Here is a 19,460-nt window from a genome sequence, read left to right as displayed (position 1 = left end):
AACATGCCTCACTTTACAAATCAAACTGAAATTGGGTTGCTGCTTTTTCTGCCTTTTTTTTTTTTTATCAGAAGTTATTACATGCAGGCTAAGATAGCCATAAATAGCATCTTCAGTAAGACAAATATGCCTGTAGGTATTGAAGGGGACAGAGCATCTTTCTGATCACTGTGCTACTGCTGAATATTGTATTGCAGGAAGGAAACAGTTGTGGGTGTGGTGCTGTAGGTAGGTCAAGGAGTTTGTCAAACAGACTGTCTGTAGAAAGCACAGCAGATTGTTACCATAGGGGTAAAAATATTGCCAAGTGTTCCCAGGGATTTGTTAAGCAATAAAACTGATTGTGTGTCCCCAAGTATATTTCAAAGAGCACAGTGGACATACATATCTTCATACGCATGACAGAACTCCAAGCATAATGTTGATAGTGATTAAATAAGATTAAAAAAGAGAAGAGGAAAGAGAAGAGGAAAGAGAGAGGAAGAGAGAAAGATGCAAGATAGAAAATCTTTATTTCTCATGGTTTCTCAAAACTTATTTAAATTCCCAATATGTTTAAAGTGTCTGTCTATGCTGCTCAGGCTACAGAAGTTAGATCTTGATTATTTAAGGCTCATATGTTTTCACACATTCAAAAGCAAGGAGGCATTTCTGTGATGATCTGGTATCACATCTACCTGTATTATACTGTTCATAAGACTTTCCTGAATGAAATCTTATCTGAACAGTGATATATTTTTAGAAAGTCTCCAGTTCTGATTTAAAAATGGAAGTGCTATCATACTGAATGCAGTTCTTGGTAAATTGGTCCAATGGTTAATCTTTTCTATTTATTTTCAAATAAGGAGATTTGAGTTCACAGTAAATTAGCACCATAATTTCTGTGTTCTGATTGAAAGATTGCACTTTCAAATAGCTGCTAGGCTTCTAACTAGTGATTTGCATATGCAGTTTTACATGAAGATTTTTGACTTCCCTTTCATCAGCTCGTAGAATATATATTAGCATTGATTGGACCCTCATTGCACATCTCAACACTGTGAAGAAGGATAAAAAATTATGGTGCTGTCCCTCTCAATGGAACTCATAATTATGATTTTCTTATTTCTTAAATATGAAATTTCCCTTCTAGTGAAATTAAATCCATCCTTTCTCTCATCCACATACATATTCAAAACTCTGAAAAACTGAACGATATTACTGAAAACATATACTATTACACAACCAGAATGACCATTATAAAGCAAAGGTGATTTCCAGGCCTGAGCTGGAAAAAGTGGTTTCTGGCATGACAAAATCAATGGAAATTTACAATATAAATGATGCTTTTGCAATCTGAATTTGAACTACATGTAGCTCTAAGTAGCTGCACATATTAAACAGCTCATTATATAGCAAAAACATCTCAAATATATTGGGTACAATGATCTTCAACTACCATCTGGGCTATCTTGAGAATAATGAACTTGTTTTGACCCAATCTTGAATGAAAATAGAAGGGAGATTTTTTTATGGGCTAATTTTGAAATTTAAAAGCTTGCACATTAAGAATATTGGTATTTGTTAACTCTTCGCTATGTCTTGTTACTGTTTGTGGTTTTTGTTTATCTTTTATTTTTATTTATATTGAAAGTGGGAAAGGTGAAAGACCAAAGTAGAGGACAGATATTTGATATGATGTGCTGTGGGCTACATATTTTTTACATATTGTGCTACTTGAAGTAGGGCTAGAACAGCTGTCCACTCAATCCCACTGAAGTCAAGAATCTCTCCCTGAGGGTATCACTTTCTTCCTCTAAGTCAAGAAGTCAAATGATGGCTTTGGCTATGGACTTTTCCATTCTCCCAAGTAGTCTTTCCTTATCATTCGTGGTTTGGCTGAATGTATTTTAATGGATCAGTGTATGTTTGATTTTTATTATTCCACACTTTATCCTGTAATAAGATTTGGTTTTGCCTATGCTGTCTGTTAGGGACTATTGATTTTACTTATACTTTTGTTAAAGTTCTCAAAGAAGGTAGGTCATAAGAGCATTGTTATTGTATTATTTACTATTACAGTGTTGCTCATTATCCTGAGAAAATTTTGTATGCAGCTTAAAAATACTTTAAACTAAAAGTTGTGCCACCCTAGAGCATGACTCAGCTGTGTACTAGCAAGTTTGAATTTTACCTTGCAGAAGGCATTAAAGCAGATGTTATCTGCTGGCAGCAGTATTGCTTACTTTTTCAAAGATGAAAATATTAACAGATATCTGCTGTTTTCAATAGCAAAAGAATATATATCTTTTTTTTTCTGTATTTTTAAAGAAAAGCGGACGATCAAATCAAACATATTCCATCTTCCTTTTGTGTCCACCTATGCCAAATGTCATTCATCAGTTCTTAGGGCTTACTTCTACCTTCTGATGTGTGTCAGCACATATCACTAAAAATCCTTTAAAATGAGTTTCTGCAGCTGCGTCCCTGAGACTTGTCTTGCCTTTCCTTTTCTTTTTTCCTTTTACAGCACATCTAGCCATCAGTATTAAAGATCACTGCTAGTGAACTAGCCCTGTTGCTTGTACAACTGTTTTAAAGTATCTCTGAGATTATTATCAGTCTTTCATTTGACTCTTCAGCAAAGATCATCTGTAATAAGCTACCACAGAGCTGATCTCTTGGGTGATCATTTGGGACTGGCTGTGCTGTACTTTGAGCACAGGTCTGACAAACAGAGGACAGCTGAAGCCCCTTTTATCGGCACTCCCTGTGTGGAAGCCAGAATGACTCTGGCTGTAAGAGCTGTCTGCAGAGCCCAGGATCAGTTTACACTTCCCATTGCAATCCCAAATCTACCACATCAGCTTAGAGGATTGCCTCCATGAAGCTTGTCTCTGCGGCTGACAGTTCTGTAGCAAACAGCTGACTTGCTGTGTTCCCACCATTGCCCCATGTCTGACAAGCTCAGCACAAGCTGTGGGAGCTGTGACCCAAGTCATGCCTGACGTGAGGGCTGGGGAGGAACAATACCAGCTTGACAAAGAATACTTTGTGTGGGTCTTCCCCATAGCATGACCCCATATGCCAGCATGGGATCGTTAGATGAGCATCTTGTACGTGCAAAATACCCAGAATGTGGGAGTCTGTCTGTATCAGGTTTAACACGACAGACAGAAGACAGAGTGGAAAACACCCATTGACCACATGGAGAAGAGGCAACTAAAACCTTTGGAAGCACTCTCAGATGTCTATAATCTCCCCACTGAAACTTTGAAGCTTTCTTACACTCTTCAGCGAATGCCTGAAATTATAATCTCAGGCTGCTTCAATGTCTATGGCATACTTGCCAAGACAATCACAGTATACCTGAGCAACTTAGAATCATACAATCGTAGAACTTCCTTCTGTAACAGCTGAGGATAATCTTTCAAGGACAGGAAAAACTCTGGCTTCATGCAGGTCGTTTTTTTTTTTTTGTCATTTAAAGGGCTTTGATATAGCCCATGAGAAAGAACCTGCATGTTGAAAGAAGGGGCTAGTCTGCTTTGGGCTGCACTGCACCCACGTTGTGCCACTACATCTGTGACAAAGGAATAAACTGCTCTGGTGTACGACACTTCACTCTTTTGCAATATGCCTCCACAGTCAGAGTCTGCTGCAATGCATCAGCACTGGCAAGTGGCAGATGCCAGACTCAAACAGCTGTAAGGGACTTCTGTAACTTGCAGTGCTCGGCTCATTTTGCTTCTTACGGGAAAACAAATGAAGTCAAATGCAAGGATGTGAAAACTTTCATTATTTCTAAGAGCCGAAAGGAAAGGCCAGACTTTTTGTAGGCTCCAGCCACTTCGCTAATATTAGTTCAAAGGATTTGGTACCCTTTGGAGAAGTGTTAAAAATTCCAGCAGTAAAATAGCAATGCTGGAAAAGCACGTCACAGTTTATATAACACAATGCACTTTTCTCCATGTATGCTTTCAAAATGGCAAAGGACAAAGGATAAGAAGTTCCTATATAGAGAACTAATTAAGTTCTGAAAATTATTTACTTTGGTGAAATGAATAGGAATTTCTAAAGGCTAACTGCTGGAGCAATAGCACTGGCCAGAGAAGTTGGAGCTGTTGTTATATTAAAAATATAAAAGTAATTTCAGGCTATTTGTATGGAAAACACTTCCCCCTAATTTATAATGTTTATGGTATGAAATCAGAGAGTATAAACAAGTTTTCAAGCAATTTATGTGACCAGTCACATAACCTTAGTACTAGAGTGAAAAGTGAATAGCTGCAATCGAATATATGTATAACATGTACACCTGTTAACAAATATTTTGCAATAGAACATTTGTCTTCAAATTATTTAAAAATACAATGCATTTACTTGCAAAGATTCTGACTTATAAATTCATCTTATATACTATATATATATATACACATCAAAATACAATCCACGTATAAGTATGCAGTTTCACATATCTTAGAAAGCCAGTAAAGAGTGCCTAGTGTTCTAGCATGATACTTCACTCACCACATGAAGTTCAGATAAAATCTTGTGCTTCTGAAATCATTCATCTTATTCCTAACATGTATGTGGCAGGAAGCTACAGAAACAGATGAGAGCTTTGCTAGTTTTTCAATTACTTTTTTTTGCACATTAAATAAATTTGTTACAAAATTCCTGTTTGAGGAGCAGCATTTTTAGAAGACTTGCTTCTCTGATCCTTGAGCAGAGGCATATTGCAGATGTATATGAAGGTATATTTTTCTTGCTCTAAGTGTTTCATATTCTCCTATATCTTCCTTACCAGAGTTCCTAGTCCTTTTAGTCTCCTTATCACTTATCCATTACTAAAATATGCTATTAATATTAGGGTGGGCTGGTCAGCAAAGTGAGGACCAGTATCATCGGCTTCATGAATATCATATATACACTAATGTTCACAGTGCTGCTGCCTACGTAATTCATTCAGATTAGTTACTTGATTCAAATTCAAGAGAGATGTCTAAGATGAAAACAAATGCGCTCTTTAAGTTTAACCATATTACTTAAAATTTGCTTATCTTGCTCACATTTCTAACTGAGTAGGTACAGTTTAAAGGGCAACTGAAATTTTATGTAGATGGCAATTACCATTGAATATTAATAGAGGACGTCAAACCAAAGCCCTAACCAAGGAACTTACAATCCAGTGGGAATAAAAATTCCTCCCTCAAAATATGTCCTGCATTCTTCCACTATGCATTGAAGCATTTATACTTGTACAATGTTACGTATGCTTTTAGCAAAATAAAATATGACATTTGACTGCATAGGGATTTGTAATGGGAAACATAGCTAAAACACATGCCTAAACAGCTGAGCAATTTTAAAGTCTTAAGCGTTGCTGCTTTTAGTAACACAGATCTTTGAAAAAATTCTTAAAGCAAGTTATACCACTTCTCACAAGATTATGTGTTTTATTTTTAGAATAGAATTTGTTGCTGTATATTTTCTCAAGGGAAGATTTTTTTTTTTAATCCTGCAAGACATTCTGCCCCCTTTTTTCATCCAGTCACAGAAGCTGCTGGGTTATGAAACACTTAAATGGCCAGACTCATCAGAGTGATGGGTTGGTTCTTGGTAATGTGAAATGGCACCTACATATCAGCCAGCCGGAGCCTCCTCCCACTGCGTCATCAAGCTGTGGACATTTTCCTACAGTAGGAAAAATTCTCTCTTGGCCTTCCCCTCTGCAGTAGTTTGAATGTTCAGATTAGGTCAGAGCTTAAAATAATTGAATCTAGTATGGTTTTCAATGATATGTTCTAACTTCCCCAAGTCTATTATTTTATTTACTCTTCAAAAATACAGGAATTGTATTAGAAAAATGTTTTATCCGAATGGCAAGTATAAATCATTACCTGGGCAGATAAGCCTATACAGCATTAAAATTTGTTCAAACACAAAATACAGGGCCTGGTTGTGGCATACTCTGCCCATTTGTATAACAGCAATGTAACAGATACACGGTCCAAATGAGCTTAATAAGTCCCTTTCTTAATTCACTAAAGACCACGTCCTCACTTCCATAATTCTATTAAAGTCTGCTCCTTCGGAGGAGATAAAAGAAGAGATAACCTCTCCATTCAGAATATAAAATAGCTATTGTTCACCGATGATTGGAATAATTTGAGTAGAAGGATTTAGTTATGGAATAAAATTAGCTCAATCTGACCTTTTTAGCGAATAATGCAAAAATAAGTTTTTTTTGGAAGTCTTCCTGGAGTAACTAAAACAAGGAATAATTTACTTCACCTTTTTTTTCACTAGAGCAAAAGGTGGTAACATATGATAGTAGTGTTCTTGCAGAGATGGCAATCCAAGGATGTTAATAAGACAGCATTTGCAGAGGTGGATAATACATTTTAATAAACTAGCTGATAGAGTTGGAAAAAAAAAAAAAAAGGAAAAAAAAAGCAGACAAGCTTTCAGACACACAAACCTTTCCAGCATGAGCAGGTTCACCTCTTTGACTCCAAATTGCTAGCTTAATATCTCGATAATGTGATGATTGTGTCCTAGAAATGCCACAGATGGAGAAATAGATTTGATATTTGTTTGTATAGTATCTGTATTAATTGCATTCTGAAAGCTCCTCTAGGTATAAAGACAACACATATTGGTATAATCTCTCTTTTGTCTGTCATAAATAAGTACTTGCACCTACAGACCAGGTATGATGTTGCATTTTAAAGTATTTCTCTATGGATGTTTAGTTAGATGATTTTAGCTGCACTGAGGGACTTCTTGCTAGAGGAAAAAAAAAAAAAAAAAAGGAAAGAAAAGCCTCATCTGTTTTATCAGTCCTATCTCTGATTTCATGACATTTTGAATGCTTTTAAACCATACTGATACTACTGCATACAAGAAAAAATGCATGAACAGGTGGCGATATTAACAGGCTTCTTATGGTTCTGAAAAATGAGATAGAAATGTTTCATGTCATGAAAGTCAACATCAATAATCATCCATCTTGTGTAGATATGGAAGTCAGCCAATGTGGTTCTCGCTGAGGAGGCGTGAGATATTTCTTTTGCATCAGAGATGTTGCTCTGGACACAAGTCATAATTTGTCTAATATAGATAAATGAGGCAAATATTACTAATACTTTTTTTTTTTTTTAATAAACTGAAAGCTCCCCCTTCTGGCACATTTCCTGAACTGAATGCAAGTTTCTACTTTTAGTAACAAGAGACATTTCCTCTTTTGCTTTCTTTTTAAGATCCTTTCCACAAAATGTTCTTTAAAACTGTGGTTTCCCAAGGATTTCCCATTTTCCCATCAAGCTTCAGGGCTTGATGTGAACTCATTTAACATCAGGGGACTGCCCTAAGGCTTTACCTATAATTTTCATCTGTTGCTTTTTTAGGCAAAGACTGACTTGCTTCCTATTTTCCTGCATATTATACAGAGTATAGAAAACACTTTTTTCAGAGAACTTGAGTGTTCACATTTGTTCTCCTTCAGGGCGATCACTGTATTTCAGCTATAACCCTACCATCTATTTTACTAATAAATGCGAGGAACCGCTTTGAGATGTCTACAGCATCTTTCTGAACCAACACTGCAGGTCTGCTCAGGGCACATCCTGCCTGAGCCCAGAGAATCTGCAAAGCAGAAAAAGGGGGAAAAAAGCAAAGAGGAATTTGTTTAGGGCACAGTTTTGGTAAACGCTCCCAAAAGCTCTCAACTCATTGGTGCCTGCGTTTCAAGGAGCACCACTGTCAATTTTTCCAGTAATCCCTTAAATCAGTGCAATCACTTATGTGCTTCATGACAAAATAGTTTGTCGCTGAATTTCCACGGTCATGTACTTAGGCAAGTAAAGGGGAAGACTCTCCTAGCATGTGCAGCCATGGGATCCGGTAATTCCCATAGATCCCCATGTTTTAATTTCGTTACAGTCTCTGGTGCCATCACTCAACTCCAAGCAGGCTGACAAAGGCAGCGAGACTAGCTAGGAAGTTCTCATTAGATTTGCTGCCATGGATTCAAAGACATCGTCTCTCTGCGTCTTTAAAGATTATTTATGGGGGACAACGTTTTCCTGGAACATGGAGACAGGAATGAATACTTCTGTGCAGGAAGGAGTATACCAGGGCCATTCTTTAATGGCATTGGCATGCTTACCAGCACCTCTGTCAGCATGGAAGAAAATGAAAGAGAGTAAGGAAGGGTAAAATAACATCATATTCATCTCGGCTCAGTACTGAGTTGTAGTAGTAAAAGGAGAATTAATTGATTATCAGTTTCTTTCTGGGTTTCCCCTGAATACCAAAATTATATTTTCTTCTATGGTAGTGATGCTTCTTTGCTTTTTTATATAGTAAAGTAGTAAGTGTGGCAGTTTTTAGCTGTAAAATATTGGTTATTTTAGAGACCAGTATCCAAATAACAATATAGTATGGCTACAGTGAATGAAGTATGCCCATTAGACTGGGTACGTTAGGTCTGGAAGTGGGAGAGTTGCTGGCCTGGCACCTTATGCCTCTTTCCGGTTGGCTCTCCATGGTAACAAAAATCAGGCCTGACCTATGCAAACAAGGCTGCTCACCCTAGAGGTGGCACAGCTCAGCCACGGAGGCAGTGAGGCCAATTAGCCTTCGGTGCAGTTTACAACAAAGAAGGCCTGTTACTATAAGTGTCTACACAGTCAGCAGAGCACCAAATATAAGCTTGCCATCTAAAGTCAGATTGGAACAATAATACAGTATCGAATGATATGTTCGTAATATATGTGGATATCGGTGCATTTGTGCACCTAGCTGTATTCTTGTTAAATCCTTACATTATGTGTGTATATGCACATATGTATTTCTTCTTAGAAATGTCTCAAAAGCTGCTCTTATTGTCATAACGAAACAGTAAAGTCATTTGAGAAACATCTTCTGGTTTTGTCCGAAAAACTACTGTAAACGTCTTTTGGGTAGGCAGTCTACACTAAAGAGAGATAAATCCATATGACTTTAGAGTAGAAGACCCACTAATATCTAATTAATGTGGAAATAATTGTCGTAATGGTTGCATTTCTCTACAAAGCATGTACGGAAAAGCAGTTACACTGTTGATTTAGTGATTATTAAATCAGTTTCATATGCAAATGGAGACACTAGGCTACTTCTCAATGCTGGTATTATTTAAACATTTTGGTTTTTAAGCTGGGAAAATTGGAAATGTCAGCTAATGGTTTCCAAGAGCAAAACAATGTCTTTTATCAACAGCAATTATCTTCGAAGTTTTTATTGTCCACTATTTAGTCAGTGGCCTCTAATGACAAAAGTAACAACAATAACAAATACCAGGGCACTGCTGGGAGCAAAGTGTAAAACAGTCATTCCTGCACCTGACACGTTGCATTGTCTTTTTTCCAGTAGGAATAAAAAGGAGCAATTCCTGTGCTCTACAGATTACCCCTGAGCTCTTATCTTCTTGATGTTGGAGGGGCATGGAAACAGCTTAAATTGTCTTTATCCTTTTAATGTAGATTCAATTAACTGAGGTTAATGACTGTGGACTGGAGCTCAGGGAGTTGAGTGCTGCTCACATTGTTCAACACAGCCTGTCCTGTGACACGAGCTGTATTTTGGGGGAGAGCAAAGCCAATGGGAGAAATAAGGGCGGGGGAAGAGTGTGTTGTGAGTTAACCAAAGTCTCCAAAGAAGTGCAGTCATTGCCTGCATCTAAGGCTGTCTTGGCTGCTTCTGAGTACAGAAGTGCAATACATAGTTGACCAAATCCCTTAAAAATACCTTCATCATATCTGTTTGCTAAAGCTTTACTCTTAAACTTGGTGTAATCAGCACAGAGTCTTTGGGTGTAATAAGTTATGACCTGTTAATACTTTGAGTACTCAGCCTGTGATGCTTCTTCATCTTTCATACATTAATATATTATGGCTAGAAGAGTGAATACCATAGGATTTATTCGAGCAAGAGTGCAGAATTGCAAACTGTTGTTCAGTAAATATGGAAAATTATGCAGTTCCATAATACTTAGCTGCGTATACTTTGGAAGTATTACTTAGGGGATTGCAACAAGATTAGTCAGAAGAGCACTCTCTAACCCTTTCTTTTTTTCATTTACATTCACAGGATTTTTGAGCACTGGGGACCAAGCGGCAAAAGGAAACTACGGCCTCCTTGATCTAATTCAAGCTTTGCGATGGACTAGTGAAAATATTGGGTTCTTTGGTGGTGACCCATTAAGAATAACTGTTTTTGGATCTGGTGCAGGCGGTTCATGCGTCAATCTGTTGACTTTATCCCATTATTCTGAAGGTAACCGTTGGAGCAATTCAACCAAAGGTATTATGCAGGTTGCAAATTTTGACAATTTTGGTGTCTGCATGCCACCACCATTAGTACTATGTGACGCTCTGTATATTCTCTTTGTTCTAAGAAAGGTTGAGTTCACAATATTAAGCACAATATTAAGCAAACTTTTTAAGGGCTGTACTAGCTGCCTTCTCCCTCAGCTCTTCCGTGCATGTTTAAATTTTGGGTCACTTTCTTCTTTTTCCTGTAGAGCTTTGTTGAAACACTTTATAGCAGACTTCTGAACAGCATATGCTCAACGCATCATTTTTGTCTCTCTTCTTTCCTACCTAAGGGTGTCCTTTTTGGAAAACCAGTCAGTCATGCTCATAGTAGATGAGGTCATCTATATTCAGAAAGTCATGAAAGGCACGTTTAGTTTCTCACGAGGAGCAGAATTTAAAGAAAACTAAAATGACACAGTTTCTCTGTTCAGACTAATAGCTGAAATGCTTAAAACTATTATTTTGTGTGAAGGAAAGGAGTACCTAGTTCAGAAATCTTTGGTCTGAAACTGCATGAACTTCACTTGCTGTCATCTAATAAAACAATGGTTGAATGTTTTGCATGCATGATCCAAAATTGTCAAAGCATCCAAGTTGCAAATGGATTTTCTTCTATATGTTTTTTCCTGTTCCATAACTAACACCTTTTCTCTCTACTTGAGGCAGACAGCAGGAAATTAAAAACATGCTGTTTGAGGCCCCCACTTTTTTATCCCATGATTTTGGCATCAAAGTTCCACACAGTTTTTCTCATTTGCATGGCTATTGCTTATCGATTACATTACTTTTGTCTCACTGTTTTCACACATTTTTATCTGTATTGTTTATTTTTTTTCCCAGGGACATCACACTGTTCCCAGTGCATACAATCCTCCACTGATTTCTATTGCAGTATCTTCATGGGAGACTAATTGGCCAGTCATAAAAAAATAATTCCACTGACATGAAAAGAGCTGTATTTACCCAATGCCATGACACAGAGCCCACTGAGGTCAATGAAAACAACAGATTCTTTAAATCATGCCGTTACACTATTTTAAAAGACAGAAAAATCTGTTTTTAAAAGAAGCATTACACTGTAATCTGAGGGTCAACCTACTTCATCATTTTTTCATCAGAGCCCACAAAAGAAAACTTCTGGCATAGATTTACCTTAAGGTTAGATGCAGAGACCTGGTTTTTCCTCCCTCCTCTTATTTGATCTTAATATTGATCTTCTTGACATAATGTGACGTTAACATGATACGCCAATATTTACAATATCTGGACAGTCATGTTGTCTCTTATCAGATGGTTTTACTCTGTCATATTCTAACACATGTCCAGAATTCTGCCAGAAACAGAATTTGTGTGGGGATACTGATACAATTATTTGCCAAGAGAGCGGATCAGAGAAATTGGGTGGGGGGAACAGACAGACTGTGGAAGGCTTAAGTCTGTGTAAGTAAAATCCAGTTGAAAATGTAAATTTTTCAGGATTTCTTTTAGGAAAAAAGCTTTATTCAATTTTGAACAAAACAATGTGCCATACACCACATGCTTGCTTTGTTACATTTGGGGATTTTTAGACCTGCCTTTAAAAGTATTAAAACAAATTGGTCAGCTTCAAATAAGAAAAATTCTTCCAAATTTTCAAAAATTTGGTCATATCTTAACATTAAAAAAAAAAGTTACAAATTGTTAACCAGTCTCTTTCATAAACTGTAAATTCGGATGCTCTTTTTGCTCCTTCATTTCCCTTTGAGAGGATCACTTGCTAGTTGAGAGGAAGCATTCAGCCTCTTTCAAGATGGTGATGTTCATAACTGCCCATCTGCAAGTAGGCAGAACGGCACCCATCTTTAGAAAGCACTCTGAAAATGTAGATGAATAAATGCAAATTATTATTATTTACTTTGGTGAGCCTTTGAATAGGAGTCACAAAGTGATATGGTCCATTGAGCATTTGAATCTTCTTTCCATCAGTCTGAGGCCCATAAGCTATAATAATAATACACATTATCAGATAAAAATGTCATTCTCCTTCCTGCGAAATACCAATTTCTGCCAGGAATTATATGAGAGAATGAAAATAATTTTTCACACTTTTGTTCATTTTTTACAGAATGATTTGAGAAGAGGAATATTTCCTTAAGAATTCCTCACAAGGAGAGATGTTTAGTTTCATTTCCTAAGATAACTTTATGGCCAGAGGACTTGACCACTTTCACGTAATCCAACATCTAAAGTTTATGTGCACTTAGCAAGCCATCCTGTTTATATCAGCATTTTCGTAATACGTAGTTTACTCTTTCTGTCTTCGTTCAGAGATATTTAATAAAGCAATAAAAATAGATTTACACTATATGCAAAAAGAAAGAAAGAAAGAAACGTTATGAAGTATCCTGAAATACATCTTTGTGGAAATTCAGTTTTGTCATTTTGTTACATTTATTACAATGCCAGGATCCTCTGCAGTAATTCCACTGACTTTGAGCTGATTTATACTAGCTCAGTATCTGACCTTGTAAACATGCAAATATATTTTTACTTGCTTTATAACTCAAGCTCTTTCTCATTTTTTACTCATATCTTGCAAGGAAATAATATGTTGGATATGATTCTTCTCATAAATTTAAGAAGAGGCTTGAGCTTACATATTTCAGTCCCTCCGCCTATCTGATTTTAAGACTTTTGGATTTGACCATAATACGGTCTAAAATAATTTGAAAATTCCTCCAAAGCTTGTAAAATGTTTCCTGCCAACAACTGATTCTAACTAACTTTTGAGTGTACAGAGTCTGGTACCGCAATACAGTCTGTAAAGGCATGTCTCTGATTAGATTTAGAGACTATGGAAGTCTATCAATAGAAATATGTTACTTATCAAAGTAAATGTCATGTTTTGCATTATTGAAATCAAGTTTTGAGGTAAGCTGAGTACTTTAGCTCTGGTTCCTTTCGTTCCTTTAGAGTGTTCAGCTCTTCTTCAAGCATTGGACCAAAGATACATCTTTAGCAAAATTAAGTGAAGCCAGATGTCACTCCCACTTCCCGAGTAACTCTACCAAAGTCAGTGGAATTACTCCAGGTGCCTATAAGCATAAGCAAAATATAATTCTGACTCATATAGCTTATATTAGTACAACTTACATTTGCTATAGACCATTTTTTTTATTACTCACAGGTCCAAAATGCTAGCTAAATCAGCATAAATTCAAATTAATTGCACTGAAGTCTTTGGGATTTGCTACAAGTTTAAACGCAGTTAGTTCATTCTCTCTCTTTCACAAATGAATACCTGAACATATGATCAAATCTCTGAATTACATAGCTAAATAATGTAAAATATATAATTTCCATTTTTATGTAAATGTGATCACTACAAACCTTCATTAAAAAAGACTCTCTGCAAGAAAAGATCTTAACTCTCAGACATACAAATTTAATTACTGCCTAGTACCTTCTCATCCATTGCTCCAGAACATAAACTTTTGCTATAATATACAATTCAAAAATATACACCTCTCAAACAAAGTTTAATCCCAAACAGAACATAAAATGGCAGTATATTAGTTTTATTTGACACAGGGTCATATGCATGCATGCTGTTGATGGCTTGAAGAGACTTCTTGTATTTTCCTTCAGCCTATAAATTGTTTTAATGTCAGGAGTTTCTTTCAAGCTAATAGTATTGTTCTACAAAAGATAATACCACTTCTTTTTCTTTCTGAGTTCTTTTTGAAAGTCTGTTCCTCAGCTCAACTGCACAGAGGTAGAAACATTTGCTTCAATTTCTGCACATATTGCATTTATTTTGTAGACATTGCCTCTAAGATATAATGGCAGTCAGATCTCACCATCTTGTGTATTTATCTATTTCTCAGATTGTTTTCAAATATCTCTTCCGTTAAAGTTTCCTATTGTTTCAAAGAACTCCTTTGGATCTTTCAAATATATAGCTGTTTCAAGGTCACTTCAGTAGCTTTTAAATATTTCTCCCCACAGGACTTTTTCAAAGAGCAATAGCTCAAAGTGGAACAGCGCTCTCCAGCTGGGCAGTTAGTTTTCAGCCTGCGAAATATGCCAGGATGTTGGCTACAAAAGTTGGTTGCAACATGTCAGACACTGTAGAATTGGTAGAATGTCTACAGAAGAAGCCTTATAGAGAACTTGTTGACCAGGACATTCAACCAGCAAGATACCATATAGCCTTTGGACCAGTAATCGATGGCGATGTGATACCAGATGATCCTCAGATATTGATGGAACAAGGAGAATTCCTTAATTATGACATCATGTTGGGAGTTAACCAAGGGGAAGGGTTGAAATTTGTTGAAAATATTGTGGATAGTGAAGATGGCATATCAGCTAGTGATTTTGACTTTGCAGTTTCTAATTTTGTCGATAACTTGTATGGATACCCTGAAGGCAAAGATATATTGAGGGAAACTATTAAATTTATGTACACAGACTGGGCAGATCGACACAATCCTGAGACCAGAAGGAAAACACTGCTGGCTTTGTTTACTGATCACCAATGGGTTGCACCAGCAGTGGCCACAGCAGATCTTCACTCGAATTTTGGATCGCCTACGTATTTCTATGCCTTCTACCATCATTGCCAGACAGATCAGGTACCTGCATGGGCAGATGCAGCCCATGGAGATGAGGTTCCTTACGTACTAGGAATCCCCATGATTGGTCCTACTGAATTATTTCCTTGTAATTTCTCCAAAAATGATGTCATGTTAAGTGCAGTGGTGATGACGTACTGGACAAACTTTGCAAAAACTGGGTGAGTACCAGATAATTAATAATCTTGTATACAAACTCAGGATATAACTACACAATGCTTTTTTTTTTTTTCATGAAGAAATTTTAAATTTTAAATACCTTGTACACAAAAATAATTAAGGGATCCCTAGGAAAGTGAAAAAATAAGTATTTAATATATGCATACAGTTTAAAATGCTTTACATTAACACCTCTGACTAAAAAATAAGTGACGTGGAACTTGAGAGGTTTTGACATTTTCAGTAAATCTGCTTTCACAGGTAGCTCAAAAAACTTTTCTACTTTTGGCCAGTGGAGTACAAGTCCCTATGTGCTACACTGAATTATGCCCTGCTGTGGTCTTTCACCTCTGGAAGGATACAAGTACTGTGTGTGAACTGAAATGCTGAGCATCAATTCACTAAAATGAAAACAGAAAAAGCTTAATGGCCTCTCACACTGGTCTCTCATAGGCATTTGTTCACATCACCACATTGCTGGCAATCTTTCCTCACCCATAAAAGTTTGCTATGTGAGTTATACTATCGTTTGGGGGAACTAGAGAAGTTGATTAATTCTATGTAAAAGATTATATAGGGTTTATTTGAATAACGCTGTTTCTAACCAAAGTTTTAATAAGTCCTCTAATTTTAAGAAATAATATTCTGCTCTGTCCAAAGGCAGACTTAAACATTAAATATAAAATATTAATTTTACACTTCCTTTTGAAATACTGTGTAACATTTGAGATTTTCTTTTTTAGTGACCCAAATCAACCAGTGCCACAAGACACAAAATTCATCCATACAAAACCAAATCGTTTTGAAGAAGTAGCATGGACCAGATATTCTCAGAAAGACCAACTGTATCTTCATATTGGATTAAAACCACGAGTTAAAGAACATTATAGGGCCAATAAAGTGAACCTTTGGTTGGAACTGGTACCTCATCTGCACAATCTTAACGACATTTCACAGTATACCTCTACCACAACTAAAGTGCCATCAACAGATAATACTTTCAGACCAACAAGGAAAAATTCTGTTTCTGTTACTTCAGCCTTTCCTACAGCCAAACAAGATGATCCCAAACAACAGCCAAGCCCATTTTCAGTGGATCAAAGGGACTATTCAACAGAATTGAGTGTTACTATTGCAGTTGGTGCATCTTTGCTGTTCCTGAACATTTTGGCCTTTGCAGCATTGTACTACAAAAAAGACAAGCGGAGACATGATGTTCACAGGAGATGTAGCCCACAACGTACTACTACCAATGATCTTACTCATGCACAAGAAGAGGAGATAATGTCCCTCCAAATGAAGCACACTGACTTGGATCATGAATGTGAGTCCATCCATCCACATGAGGTGGTTCTTAGGACCGCCTGTCCCCCAGACTACACGCTAGCTATGAGAAGGTCTCCTGATGATATTCCCTTAATGACACCCAACACCATCACAATGATCCCCAACACTATACCAGGGATTCAACCCCTACACACATTCAATACATTTACCGGAGGACAGAACAATACTCTGCCCCATCCTCATCCCCACCCCCATTCACACTCAACAACCAGGGTATAGCCAGACAAGATGAAACAAACTTTATTTTTTGATGGATTACAGTAGGTGGTATTACTGAAGATTACTTGGCTTTCAACCTACAAGACTCTTACTATTTAAATATGGAGGAATATTATGTGAATATACATATCAAGAACTTTTGGGGTTTTGAAAAAAATGAATTGTACATATATCAAATGAACTTAAGAAACAAAAAACAAACAAAAACACCCAACTGTTTGCAATTGCTTGAAACAGTTGTCCTGAATGATACTTTTTCATTCACATTCAAGTATTAATTTTTTGAAGATTTAAGTTACATAATGGAATTAGGCATGTGCAACACAAACAGGAAAGAACAATGACTGAAAATTTTAAAAACCTATAAATATGCACAAGGGACACACTAATGGAATGTCAGATAATTTTCACCAATTTTTATTTGGACCTGTTTTATTGTGTAGACCATATTTACGTATTTGAATAAGTACACAAAGCACCAATGCTGTTAAGGCCTTAGGAAGGGGCTCATGCTGAAATCTGCCAGTCAGACAAAGAAGTTTTACAGCCTGGCAGGTACAACATTATCACTTAAGTGCTGTCAGTATAAAAGTTGTGGGAATAAAGGAAACTGGATATTTTTAGCACGATGTGCATGATAATTTATATGCTTGGTGGCTGTGCTGCTGATTAAGCCGTAATTAAAATTCTTCTCATCCCATTGGAGTTTTTAATAGAAGCTTTCTCCTTCAATTGGCACAACCTAAAGAAGATTTTTTAAAGGGGCAAAAGTAATTACAGTGAAATATTTCACTGTAGCTTCAGTAATAGAAGGAATTGCAACAGTTCTTAAAGGTATTTTTGGAATTCTAGGTATACAGTGGTGAAAACTTGCTGATTTAAATCCCAGAAAAAAAATAAAAATGTTTTATTAACGTTCTTTTTCCTTTCCACCAAAATAATTTCTAACTTTAACATAATTATAACTTTAATGGAATCTCCTTTGATGAAGGATTTATAATTTACTGTGATTTAGTTACAATATATTTAGTTCAAATTGGTAAGGTAAAGTGTGTCCAAATATTTAATTACAGTGATATTTTGCAATATAAAAATGCCCCAATATTACCACTCTGATTAGACCTCTCCATTTATTCTTTAAACTCATGTTGCATGTTACAAAGTTTATTTATAATATTTTAGCATAAAGTTAATTCCCTTTTTTGATAAACATTAGCTTTGCCATTCAAGTGAATTCTGTAGAGCAGGTTGCAACAGTATAGAAGAAGAGGGTACGTAAGACCGGGGAGAGAGCCAAAAACTGGAATTTTAAAAATCTGAATACTACATGTGTTTGTGTGGTTTGAAATGAACGTTCTAAAATCACAAGAAATTTTTCATTCCCCTGTTGCTTTCCAGTAATTATATACCACAGTCCTTTCAAAATGTTTGTATATGTAATCAGATGTACATTTATATAAAACAAATAATTGAGATGGACTTAAGAGCACATCCCTGATAAATACTTTCTCTCTTACCTGTACTATATTTCTATTAGACTAAAGTTATGTGATTTTTTTTTACCTTTTTTCAAATTACTAGCAATTTTGATAGTTTGTAAGATAATGCGAAGAACTTTCTCTGACAAACTAACTGCAGTAACAGAAACATTTCTTTTCAGTTACTCTTTTTCAAGAATGAAAGCTTATTACACACAAAAAAATTGTATACTACTTGATGGAAAATTACTTTGTACTTCTTGGCCATATTACTGGTCACTGAGCGAAATAAAGATAATCTGGATAACGAATATTATTCCAATGCTAAGAGACCTGATCTTTGCTCATTAAAGAGCTAAAATGTTTATTGCTGTTTTGTCATTTTTTAATGAAGTAATGGTAACTGTCTCAAATAAAGAGTAATATCTTAAGACCAGCCTGGTTTTTGAAGACATGGCATGCCTTCTACAATTAAAATAACTACATATTTATAGTCCAGTCCCATATACAACCATTTCTTACAAAAATACTGATATTGCAAATGTACAATGTCATAGCACTATATGAAAATGTCCCTTATTATTTTCAGAAATAAGTTAAAAAAACAAATATCAAGATTAAAAAAAAAATGCCAAGGATCAGGCCAAATTTAAATAAATCTCCAGTAGTCCACAACAGGAAAAATCATCTAGGTTTTATTTGTGTGAGTTAACTTCCATAAAACAAATGCTAGGAAGTTCAAAGCATGTTTGCTAACATCAAGCACAAATGTTAAAACTAATGCTATCATCAAAATAAGTATTGTGATTTCAGTCGTTTTATTCAGCTAAAAGCAAGCAAACAAAAAAAAAACCAACACAATAGAAATCCATGTATTTAATTAGTGGATCATATTCCCAGTTTTAATTGAAGCTCTTTTGTAGAAGCATAAAAAATAGTCTTCAAAATCGAGGGTGGTCTGTGTGCAATTTCTGCCTGATGTGGTTGTGCTTTTAGACTGTGACCTGCCAATGTAAACCAATAAAAGAATTGTCTGCCATCTGATAATTATTGTTTAATAGGAAGATTGTATTTTGCTATGTTGATGAAACAAAACAAAAAAAAAATACAAAAATATTGATGGCCATAAAACAAGATATTAATGAAATATGATTTTATGTGCTTTTCTTAACTTTATCAAAACCAAAATAACTTTTTACTATAGTTTATTTGTGGCCATATATCTATATATCTCTATATATACAGTATCTGGTAATTGTTTACTTTTATTAGTTACAAAATAAATGATTTAGGTAAACCAA

General features: G+C 35.9%; 1 protein-coding gene across 10 annotated transcripts in view; it reads left to right on the top strand.

Annotated features, from left to right (window-relative positions):
• The window catches only part of NLGN1 (neuroligin 1), a 423,158-nt gene extending 403,698 nt beyond the window's left edge, over positions 1 to 19,460 (top strand). For 7 of the 10 annotated variants that reach the window (XM_067001990.1, XM_048059535.2, XM_048059533.2 and 4 more), the window contains 3 exons: positions 10,114 to 10,326; positions 14,328 to 15,117; positions 15,859 to 19,460. In XM_067001990.1, coding sequence (XP_066858091.1) covers positions 10,114 to 10,326; positions 14,328 to 15,117; positions 15,859 to 16,681 — 1,826 coding nt within the window. In that variant the 3' untranslated portion in view covers positions 16,682 to 19,460. The remainder of the gene's footprint in view (positions 1 to 10,113; positions 10,327 to 14,327; positions 15,118 to 15,858) is intronic. The other 3 variants (XM_048059537.2, XM_048059542.2, XM_048059540.2) reach the window with 1 other exon arrangement.

This window comes from Anser cygnoides, chromosome 9 (assembly GCF_040182565.1).
Source record: "Anser cygnoides isolate HZ-2024a breed goose chromosome 9, Taihu_goose_T2T_genome, whole genome shotgun sequence".
NCBI classification, from domain to species: Eukaryota; Metazoa; Chordata; class Aves; order Anseriformes; family Anatidae; genus Anser; species Anser cygnoides.
The sequence above is the reverse complement of the archived record's forward strand: the minus strand, read 5'-3'. Positions and strand labels throughout refer to the sequence as shown.